Below are 12,271 nucleotides of genomic sequence, written 5' to 3' on the forward strand. Positions count from 1 at the left end.
ATGTTATTTTTTCTCCGTTGTTTCATGAATACACTTCGTGAATCGATGATTTTGTGAAGATTTGCGAAGAGAAAGAGCCTGAAACGTGACGATCTACTTCGTGAATCGATGATTTCAAGAAGATCTGCAAAGAGAAAGAGCCTGAAACGTGTGGATCTACTTCGCGAATCGATTAGTTCGCGAAGTCTGCGAATAGAAAAGTTCATGATTTGACTCGCAAACTTCGCGAAAGCATCGATATGCGACGTAGATCGTCCCTGATTTGACTCGCATACCTCGCGAAAGCATCGATATGCGACGTAGATCGTCACGTTTCAGACCTCGCATACCTCGCAAAAACATCGATTAGCGAAGTAAAATCACTTCTTTCCCTGCACATTTACATTCGCATGCTTCGCTAATCCTCATTTCGCGAAGCCAAAATCGTATTTTTCGCTGCCTAACACGATTAATTTTTTCTGAAGGTGGTTGAATACGTAACATCCCTTTCTGGAAGGCGGCGTACTGGGCTACATGGGAGATGACTTTCCTTCCTGTATAGGGATTAACTTCCCTCAAGATTGACACATTCACTCCTGAAATGGTTAGTTAGGAGAGATTATGCCAATAATCCGGTACCGATTTTGAAGCGGATGAGTAATCTTGGTGTGCACCATTGGACACATCCATCCCAAAAGGTCTGGACTTCCATTTCTCATCTCCAGACCTTTTGGGATAGATGTGTCTCACGGTGCACACCAAGATTACTCATCCGCTTCAAAATTGGTACCGGATTATTGGCACAATCTCTACTAACCAACCATTTTAGGAGTGAATGTGTTTTGTTAGGAGTTTATTGTGGCAATCTTATTGTAAATTTTGATGTTGTTGTGATTTTAATGTTGTTATTGTGGCAATCTTGTTGTAAATTTTAATAATGTTAGAATCCATTGTTGTTTGCCATTTTTTGTTGTATACCACTTCGCGAATTAGCTTCAAAAGATATCCAGGCTTCACATATGCGAACTAAATTCATCAAGTAAACCAAATTTTAGCTTCGTAGGCTTCGCATATGCTAATGAAATTCATCAAGTAAAACAAACATTAGATTCGCAGGCTTCGCATAATATGGAATCTGCGAAGTCAGACGGGAGGGGACGAGACGCGCGTAAATATTGAGGGTATTATGGGAAAGTCACACAAAATCAGTCTAAATATGTAATTGATTGAGTAAATGGGTTAAATATGTAAATGAGCCTCCCATTTGACCAATTTTTGTAATTAACCCTATATATTATAAATATACATGTTTTCTATATTAAATAATTTTATATTATTATTTTTAGATAGTATTCCATCTGTTTGAATTGAATTTATATGACAATTTGTTGACAAATAAAAAATATAAAAATATGTATTCGATTAATTCCTAATTAATCTTTAAAGATCATGTCTGTCCACTAGCACCTAACATTTTTTTTATTAATTGTAGTAGATAATATGAGCATCAATGAAATCATAAACAACTCATAAAAAGATTTAAAAAGTTAATGTGATGTATGTAGACTAAGAGGTGGCTACAATTCAAGATTAAAAGTATGAAAAATTATAGAGAAAATGGGTCAAAATGACATTGTATGTATGTTAGGTTTGGTAGGTTAAATTTGGTGGAACCTCTCAAATCTCTTTTTCTTTCACGGATTAGGTGTGACCACAACAATTCAAGATTAAAAGTACCATAATTTGGTTTTTTTTTTTTCCTCAATAATTCTTACCAAAATTTTAACCTTAATACCTTGCTTTTTGTTTCAGTAAAAGTTTCTATTGTCACGTTAGGTTCTGTTTGATACGACTTTCAACACTTAAAATTAATATATTAAGTGTTTATTGGTTTTAAACTTGTTTGATAACATAACTTAAATCTTTCATTATTTCAGTTAATTCATATAATCATTTATTTTGGTAAATCACTTAAAATTTCAAGTTGAACATTATCCACTAATATTTTTAAATTCACTACTTATATTTAGTATTTATCAAATAGTTATATAATTTAATATTTTAAGCATTTATAATATTCAACACTTAAAATTCAGTACTTATTTTTTCAGCACTTAATTTTAAGTTTTATCAAACATCACCTTAGTGTGTTAAGATTAATATAAATTATATGATGCCTTAACTATTAGTTTAAGTTTTTAGTTCAATTGATTCTGTTACATGGTATCAAGTCTTTTTAGACCAAACGACCGAGAGTTCGAATCCTGATGGATCTATATTGTATACGCTTCAAGTTTAATGGGTAATCGCGTGCGGGGATGCGTCATAAATTAATATAAATTCTATGATTGGGTCTATGTTGTACACGCTTCAAGTTCAAGCCCAATACGTACCAATGATCACTAAAGTAGTTTTTGACCTAAAAATTACAAAAGTAACAAATTTCTATTAATAAAGTCATTATAATCGGATCCATTGATTTAAACATCGAAAAGATGTCATGGCTGCCACATCAACAACACCACAAAATGTCTAGCACATGTTGAAACGTGGATTAAAAATAAAAATAAATAAATAAATGAATTCAATCAATTTGGGATATGAATCACGAGGTTAGGATATTCATTTTTTTAATTGCCACGTGGCAACACGTGTCAAACATATTGTGAGATGTTATTGACATGCAGTCACATCAACTTTTTAGTTGTCTATATCATTAGATTCACTTATAATAACTTTGTTGACACAAATTTACTATTTTATTGATTTTATTCAATCAAAAACTACTTTAATGACTACCGTTGTACACCGTATTTATTTTAGTGACCATAGAAACTTTTTACGCCTTGTTTTTTAGAAGAAAGTAATAGTTTCTTTCATTCATATACAAAAAAAAAATATTACATTTTGAAGAAAGTGTTTAAAAATTGCTGTTAAATTACACCCGTTGGCATTGAATTTTACTCATTTTTACGATATGATCACTAAACTTCAAAATATAACATAAAATTCATTCAGCTTTTCATTTTCTAACATTATGACTATTAAATTTTAAATAAAGCCTCAAAAAGACCATTAACGACCTCAAAATGGAAATACTCAATAACTAAAGTTGTTTAGAACAACATTTACCATGAAATCATATTTTTTATTTTCCAAAATCTCATTTTATGAAGTTTTCTCTCTCTAAAAATTCATTTTTCCTAATCAAATACCACCTAAATAACCTTAAAACGAAAATTTTGAAGAATTAAAGTTGCTTAAAATATCATCAATTATTGAGATTTTTTATTTTAAGACTGTCAACTGTTAGTTTGAGGCATTGATTGAAGTTTAGTAGCCGTAATGTTAGAAATATAAAGTTGAGCGACTTTTATGTTATGTTTTGAAATTTAGTAATCATGTCGTGAAAATGAGTAAAGTTCATTGACCGTAGGTGTAATTTATCCAAAAATTACAATTCAAAAATACATTAAAGGAGCTTCAGTTTGCATCTTTAAATTAATAGATCGTGGTAGAACAATAGTAATCAATGTTTGAACTATTTTGGCTCAGTAGAGGAAAACACGCTCCACTCAGAAATCGACTTCAGATTCTTTATCTCTTCGTGATCTTTCAATGAATCACATCTATATGATAGTAGATAGTACTCTTCTATATTTCCATGAAAGAAAGTCTTATTGCACCCATAAAGAAATAGAGAACGTAGACTCTCATATAGGGAGAAAACAAAATATACTCCAAATCAAAGAGAAACAATCAAACTTAACATAAAGAGAGAAAACAAAATACATCCCTAACAAAACAAAATAAAGATGAAGTTTACCTTCCGGTTAAAAGCCGGAAGGAAATCCCAAACTTGGATAACGAAATTTGAGTCTTTTTTTTTGTTAGCTAGAGTTTTCTCCACGTTGCTTCTCCTCCTACCTTAATATCTTATTAGTTCTTAGTTTTGTATTGTGGAATTTAATAGGGGGAAACTAAAAAAAAATCATGATTTCATCGATTTATAAATAGAAGAATGTGATATTGTTTTTTATAAAAGAAAGTACGTATTTTACAGTGTTAGTAAAAAACTGAATTTGACTAATTGTATTGATCTTTGACAATGTGACAGGTTGACTTCGATAATCTAACAAGTTTATTTGTTGACTTTGTTGACGTGACACAATAAAATATTAACTTTTTAAGGATATGACATATTGATTTAATGACCTGACAGATAATGTAAGTCAATTTCTTTTTTCTTTTTGCTCACTCTTTAAAACACACAAGCTCTTTTATAAAACAAAAATATAGGGATAAAGACAAAATTTGACTCTGCATTTTTTTAAAAGTGCATATTTTACCCTAATTCCTCTTATTTGGGGATATGTTAATGTTTAGTATTATAGCAGGTGGGTCTCATGTTTGTGGATAAATTCATCTGGGTTTCTTGCTTGCAAAGGGGAAAACTTTTCAATCAGTTAGGTATTCCGATGAATTCAGCTGCATTGATGTATACACCGCAATTGAAGGCTCGTTTGTTTCAGTTGTTCCTGTTTGCTGTTTGTTGCCGCTGTTAGCTATTTACTGATAGACCGTAAATATTAGTTATTTTTTCTAAAATTTTACCAAACACTTTCTATCTCTTGTTTAGTATTGAAAGGAAAAAAGCAGCTCTGCATAATGGAAACAAACAGACACTCAGTCTTGGAATTAATCACAGCTGCGCAATTCGGGTAAATGGATCAGTTGTTTGTTGGGAAGGTGGATATGCTGTTAATGGAATTTTGGGGGGTTTCATTTGAATCGATTGTTTCATTTGGGCATGTTTGTAATCCTCCAAGTTTCAATCTTTCTATACTTTTACCATCAGCTGCACCACCACCGGAGGCGGTGGTGCAGCCTTTCTCTCCTTTAAAGGAATTGACAACTGGGTTATTAGTGTTTTGCATTATTGGATCAGTATGAGGTAGTAGGAGGGGCTGAGCCTGAGTTCAGATCTATAATTGATTTAATAGTTTTAGAGAGAGAAATGGAGAGTTGGAGAGAGAAATTGATCCATGAGGATGAAGGAAACGGTAAAATGGGTATTTTACGTTTTAGAAGGAGGGAATGAGAAAGAACCGGTAAAAAGGTAGAGTCAAAGGTAAGAAACACTGGTCAACGATCACAGTGGTCACTGATATTAAAAAGTGTAAAGTTCAGTAGGCATAACATTAAGAATTGAAGTTCAGTGACCATAACGTTAAAAAAAATATAAAGTTTAGTGGCCATGGGTGTAATTTACCTAATTCCAAGAACTTGGGTAAATAGAAAAAACTGCTTAATACATCCGAAAATATTTCTTAGATAGCAAAACTAAAACCCTCTTAAACGGAATATGAAAACATTTACATAAAAATCCAAAAAAACAGTAAATTGCATGAAGGTCTAAACGAATGAATTTAGCACAAACTTGCTAGTTGACCCGTTTCTAACCAAAATAGGTTCTGAAAACACACAAAAAAAAAAAAAAAAAACGAAACTCAAAATTTAGCAAAAATTACAAAACTGTCGGTGCATTAAATTTATCAAATTGCTTCGTGACCTTGCAAGTCAATTCTTCAAATGCATCAAGATCCGGCTTGAAATAGAGCTGAATCGAGTTGAATCAAATCGTAGGATTCGAATTGTGAATCGTAAAATTGTATTATAATTTAGATTCGCCCTATAGTTTCGGCTCGAAATAGAGCCTAATAACAGCATTATAAGTTCTGTTACCCAAAAGCTCAAAACTTTCAAAAATAAAGAATCTTCCATCGATTATAAACTATTAATCTTTCACCACAAGATTCATGATATAAATCGAAATTTGTTTTCGTATATATGACCTCAAAACCGGACTAATCGGTAATAATTAAAAGTAACCTGATACACTCAAACCTCTAAGAAGAAGTTCGCATTCTAGATTTGATCCATGACTCTAGATTATGCAGCTCCTCATCGTTTATTGAATGGGCAAGACCAGGATATGCCTGTAAATTTATAGAGACAGATCAGTTTCTTACGAATTCTGTTTAAATGAAAACTAGCAGAAACTTTACAATCTGATATTTTACGGGTTAAATGCATCGTTGGTCATTGAGTTTTGGGGTTTGTCTCAAAATGGCTACTGAACTTCGATTTGTCTTAATAAAGTCATCCAACTTACGTTTTTGTTTCAATAAAGTCACTCCGGTGACTTTAGACGAAAAGGACTGGCGTGGCGTCCACGTTAGAAATTACCAACTAGGTTAAAGCTTCAATAAAAAAAAAGGGTAAATTACACCCATAGCCACTGAACTTTACCCATTTAACATTGTGGCCACTGAACTTCAATTCTTAACGGTATGACAACTGAATTTTACACTTTGTAACACCGGTGGCCACTCAACTTTAACTAACTCCTCAAAATTACTGTTAACGACCTCAAAATGAAAATATTCAAAATTAAAGTTGCCGAGAACGACATTTACTATGAAACCACATTTTTTTTTAAAAGTTCCTTAGAATATCATTAACTCTTCGAATTTTTTATTTTGAGACCGTCAATGGTCGTTTTGAGGTGTTGAGTGGCCACCGGTGTTACAAATTGTAAAATTCAGTTGTCATACCATTAAGAATTGAAGTTCAGTGGCCACAATGTTAAAATGGGTAAAATTCAGTGGCCATGGGTGTAATTTACCCTATTAAAATAGGGTTAATCTAAGAGCGGTTCTGGTAGTCTTTTTCGTCTAAAGTCACCGGAGTGACTTTATTGAAACAAAAACGTAAGTTGGATGACTTTATTGAGACAGAAGTTCAGTGACCAGTCTGAGAGAAACCCCAAAGTTCAGTGACTAGCCGTACATTTAACCCGATATTTTACCTTAAACTCGCAACTTATTCCGGCTTTTTCAAGGAATGGCGGTCCTGCTTGTCCAGCTTCAAACAATACTGTTCTATCAGCAAGCCCATGAGACCATAAAATAGGTGTCTGCAAATTCAAGATCAATAACCATTAAACCATATGATAAAACGAGGTTGGTACTGATCAGATATAATCAATAGTTCATGGGTTAAATGCACCATTGGTCACTGATCTTTCATGGTCGTCTCAAAATAGTCACTCAACTTCAATTTTTCTTGATAAAATCATTCAACTTTGAATTTTGTCGCAAAAAAGCCACTCCGACGACATCAAAAGCAAAAAGTCACAGGAAACATAACGTGGCTTACACATTAGCACTAGTTAACTTTCACTGCCTGAAACGATATGTGGCTGTCACCTAGCTGACCGAAACAAGTCGTGGCTGCCACCCAGCTTACTGAAACGACACATGGCTGCCACCCAGCTAGGTGGCAGCCATGTATCGTTTCGGTTAGCAGGTGAAAGTTGACTATTCTAATATGACAGTCACGTCACTTTTTCCGGTGTCTTTTTGCTTTGAAGTCGCCGGAGTGACTTTATTGAGAGAATTCAAAATTGAATGGTTTTATTGAGACAAATTGAAGTTGAGTGGCCATTTTGACACAACCATGAAAGTTAAGCAACGAACGGTGCATTAAACTCCAAGTTCATCTATCAACGGCAGGAGCATAACCCGTTTCGCATCTGGGGTAATCTGGTCCACAGTAGAAGAATTGAAAGGTATCCATCCACTGAAAATTGCACCCCCTCCTAGAGTTTTTGGGTACAGCAGAACACTAGCCAAAGTTAAAGCACCTGCAAAAACATTTACGGGTTTTTCATGATCCCCGATTAAACGAAAGATCATCACAATGTTAATAGGGAGAGAAAGAAACCTCCTTGACTAAATCCACAAACAAATACATTATCAGGATTTGTCCCAGCGGCTATTTCCTTGTCTATCATTGCATGAACATTCGCAACTGCTTCGAGCAAACCTCTACCGTCTTTAGGCGAGTCCTAACATTCATTCGCAAAACAATAGTTAGTATACAACTTTTACATTATAATCTTGCAAAAGTTTGAAGAGGGTATTAACAGAATAAAATATTTGAGAACAAAATACAAAAATTGGTATCAGAATCACCATTATTAGAATCTTACGATTCATGATTCGAGTTGATTTAGCTCTATTTCGAGCTGAATCTATAGGGGGGATCTAAATTATCACAGAATCTTACAATTCACAATTTGAATTGTATGATTCAAGTCGATTCAGCTCTATTTCGAGCCGGATCTATAGGGCAAATCTAACTATTTCGAGCCGGATCTATAGGGCGAATCTAAATTACCACAGATTCCAGATGGTTATTTAGGAGAACTATAACTCTAATTAAGGAAGGCGATAAATTGGTGGAAAAAGATCCAATAACAAATTTCAAGAATAAGAAATCAGATTATTATAACTAATTGACAAATCAAAACATATTAACATGATTTTCCAATTTCAATACGCAAGTCTCATCCAATCGCATTTAGAAAACGTCTTTACTTTGCCATGGTGCAACAACAGTTGATCAGAACCAAATTATTTTCATCATCGTTCATCAAAAACTTCAACAACAGAAACTACTAAACTCACTCTGGACTAATATTTGATAATATTTTAAGTTCGACGTGGTAAATATTTTATTTTTTTTATAATATTATGAATTTGAACCGAATCTTTACGATTCGATTCAGGAGTCACAAATCACGATTAACAAAATGATGATTTCAATTCACCTCCATTTGACAACTATGATCAGCAGCATTGATCTACGATTACAGAAATATTTCATTATCTAAAAATCTAAAGTCAGTCATGTATGTTGTGTCGGTGTGCAGCTCCAACACGCTATATCATATGGTACTTGAAAATGAATAAGAACAAAGCTACTACATGGATTCATTTTAGCAAAAATATACTAGATCAACGAAATGCAGTAGTAATCGATTTGTGCATTATTCATCCATTGTATCAATTTATGCGTTTTCTGATCCCGGTCCTATGTTCATTGGCTTAAAGTGCCAAATAAGTAGTTTGTTTCGTACCCGAGTTAAAGAATTTCCTTTCTCCACTCTGGTACTGTAATATAAAGAATAAAGCTGCTGAAAAATCGTAATAAAGGAATATCTGACTAGATGTGGAAGTCTCGCAATTTGTAACGGTCTAGCCACATTGACAACTCGTAGAAATAACATAAAATAAGACGAGGATACATGGAATCAAAGAGAAGTCATTAGTAGAAAAAGATTAACTTACAGCAGTAATGGGAATCTCATGGATGTCAAACCAAGAAGGCATCAAAGCACCATCTGCAAGGGCAAGAAAATCGCTTAAAACAAATCCTGAAGAAAAAGTTAATATTTTGCACAGTTTCATGCTACATAAAACATGTTAAGCTCATTGAATAACTAATATGTAGCACGGAAACTGTCCGTCGCTAGTGTTTCCGTGTTTCGTGTCCGTTTCCGTTTCTTTTCTGTTTCAATTAAGGTTTCCTAGCTATATTTTTATAGAAACAACGTTTCTCGGTGTCCGTTTCCATTTCCGTTTAATATTGGATAAAACTTAAGCTTAGAAAAGAAAAGGAACCAAAAGCCTACTCAACAAACTCTACATTGTACAAGACATTGATAGATTAAATCACATGTTAAACACACTCAATTCGGCACATAAACAATAGAAGATCGGCGACCTTATGACACCCCATTTCGAACTAGTTCATAACATTGCAAGTAATCAAATGATTCTCCCCAGTAATTAGTTCAATCGTTGTCAATATAAGGCATAACTCAGAATTACCCAAAATTCACTAATAGATATATAAGATACAAACATGTTAAACTCACTGCAGAACTAATAGATAAAAATTAAGCTTAGAAAAGAAAAGGAACCAAAAGGCCATTCAACAAACTCTACATTGTACAAGACATTGTTCAATTAAATCACTTCTTAACACACTCAATTGGGCTCATAAACAATAGAAGTCTAGAAGATTCTCGACCATACAACACTCCATTTCGAATTAGTTCATAGCATTGCAAGTTATCACATGATTCGCCCCAATAATTAGTTCACTCTTTGTCAATATAAGGCATAGAAACAGAATTACCCAAAATTGATTAATAGACACATATGATACATACAGCAGAAGCATCAGAAATAACGGAGGGCAAATCAATGCATTGCAATTCAAAAACATATTTGATTGTAATCATGCAACAAACCCCCCACATGAGTTAATATTTTACCCACTCAACAAACTCTACATTGTACAAGACATTGCTCGATTAAATCACATCTTAACACACACAATTCGGCACATAAACAGTAGAAGATCGTGACCTTATGACACCTGATTTCGAATTAGTTCATAGCATTGCAAGTAATCACATGATTAATTAGTTCGATCTTTGTTAATATAAGGCATAACTGTGAATTACCCAAAATGACACAAATATCATAAACATAAAAAAAAGCACAGAGGACTAAATCAATGCCTCACAATTCTAAAACATATTTGATTGTAATCGTGCAACAAAACCCCCACATGGCTAATAATTTCAATCAGACGAGCAAACAAAGTAAGAAACACCCAAAAACAAGATTAACTCCCAATTACCCAAAAAAATTATAAAATTAGAGCGAATTAGAATAGTTCTTACAATTGCAAGTGACTGGGCTATTAGGAGCAGAAGGGAAAGACCATTTGGTAGTTCTGAACTCGGGAAAAGAGAAGAGAGTTTTGATGGGTTCATTAGCTGGACCGGAATCACCCAATCCATGAAGCCATAGAATGAAACTACGAGCCATGGATTGTGAATTCAGAGAAGAAGAAGAAGGGCTAGGGCCAGGTTTCAAGTATAATATAAATACAAGTGTGAAGAAGATGACCAGTGCAAACAATACAACTGGTTTCACAGCTACTATCATAAGCTGCATTTTTATTGTAAGAGACATTGATCGATTAGAGGACGAGCCTTGGCCCAATAGTAAACGTTGTTGTTGTGTGACCGAGAGGTCACGGGTTCGAGTCTTAGGAGCGGGCTCTTGCCAACAATTGGCAGGGGAAGGTTTGCCCCGATACACCCTTGTGGTGGGATCCCTCCCCGGACCCTCGCTTAGCAGGGACGCGTAGTGCACCCGGCCAGCCTTTAGACACAGAAATTGACCTTACCGCACCCCATTTGGAATTAGTTCATAGCATTGCAAGTAATCACATGATTCTCCCCAATAATTAGTTCAATCTTTCTCAACACAAGGCATAACTCAGAATTACCCAAAATTGATCAATAGATATACATAACACAAACAGCAGAAGAGGGCTAAATCAATGCCTCGCAATTCAAAAAAAAACCCGCATGGTTAATAATTTCAATCAGACAAGCAAACAAAGTGACATTGTGCCGAATCAAACATCCAAAAATACAATTAACTCTCAATTACACAAAAAATTTCTAAAATTAGAGAGAATTAGAAGAGTTCTTACAATTGCAAGTGACTGGATTATTAGGAGCAGAAGGGAAAGACCATTTGGTAGTTCTGAACTCGGGAGAAGAGAAGAGAGTTTTGATGGGTTCATTAGCAGGACCGGAATCACCCAATCCATGAAGCCATAGAATGAAACTACGAGCCATGGATTGTGAATTCGGAGTGGAAGAAGGGGGGTTAGGGCTAGGCTTCAAGTATAATATAAATACAAGTGTGAAGAAGATGACCAGTGCAAACAATACAACTGGTTTCGCAGCTACTGGTATAAGCTGCATTTTTCCTCCTTCCACGCCCAATTTTTGTTCCATGTTTTTTTACCGACGGAAATCGATGGGGGAAATTACTTTGATACCCTCAGTTATTTTTATGTATAGTTAAGCAATTTCAATCAATTGATTAAATTACATCTATGGCCACTAAACTTTACTTATTTTCATGTATGACCACTAAACTTCAAAATGTAATATAAAATTTATTCAATTTTACATTTTCTAGTATTATGTCCACTAAATTTCAATTAATGCCTTAAAATGACCGTTTGATCTAAATAGAAAATTAAATAATATTCTAAACAACTTTAATTCTTTAAATCTTTCGATTTGAGGTCGTTTGGGTGTTGTTTGGTTAGTAGAGAAAATGAATTTTAAAAAAAGAAAGCTCAAACAATTATGATTTTTGGAAAATAAAAAATTTGATTTCATAGAAAATTTGGTTCTAAATAATTTTAATTCTTCAATATTTTCATTTTAATGTTGTTAACGGTTATTTTGGAGCGTTAGTTAAAGTTTAATGATTAGAATGTTAAAAAAGTATAAAATTAAATGATTTGTATGTTATATTTTTAAATTTAGTATCCGTATCTT

The 12,271-nt window shown here is 33.8% G+C and overlaps 1 protein-coding gene across 2 annotated transcripts; it reads right to left on the reverse strand.

Annotated features, from left to right (window-relative positions):
* Positions 1-5,739: 5,739 nt before the first annotated feature.
* LOC136234258 (probable carboxylesterase SOBER1-like) lies at positions 5,740-11,701 on the reverse strand. 2 transcript variants are annotated; one of them, XM_066024069.1, is made up of 6 exons: positions 11,407-11,701; positions 9,177-9,229; positions 7,768-7,891; positions 7,566-7,687; positions 6,851-6,958; positions 5,740-5,978 (listed from the first exon to the last, which is right to left on the reverse strand). In XM_066024069.1, the coding sequence occupies exons 1-6, from the start codon at positions 11,681-11,683 to the stop codon at positions 5,889-5,891; spliced, it is 774 nt and encodes a 257-aa protein (XP_065880141.1). In that variant the 5' UTR covers positions 11,684-11,701; the 3' UTR covers positions 5,740-5,888. The 2 variants fall into 2 exon arrangements, with proteins under 2 accessions (XP_065880141.1, XP_065880142.1); XM_066024070.1 differs by lacking the exon at positions 11,407-11,701 and adding an exon at positions 10,583-10,850.
* Between the last annotated feature and the right edge of the window lie 570 nt (positions 11,702-12,271).

The sequence above is a fragment of the Euphorbia lathyris genome, chromosome 6, assembly GCF_963576675.1.
Source record: "Euphorbia lathyris chromosome 6, ddEupLath1.1, whole genome shotgun sequence".
In the NCBI taxonomy this organism is placed as follows: domain Eukaryota; kingdom Viridiplantae; phylum Streptophyta; class Magnoliopsida; order Malpighiales; family Euphorbiaceae; genus Euphorbia; species Euphorbia lathyris.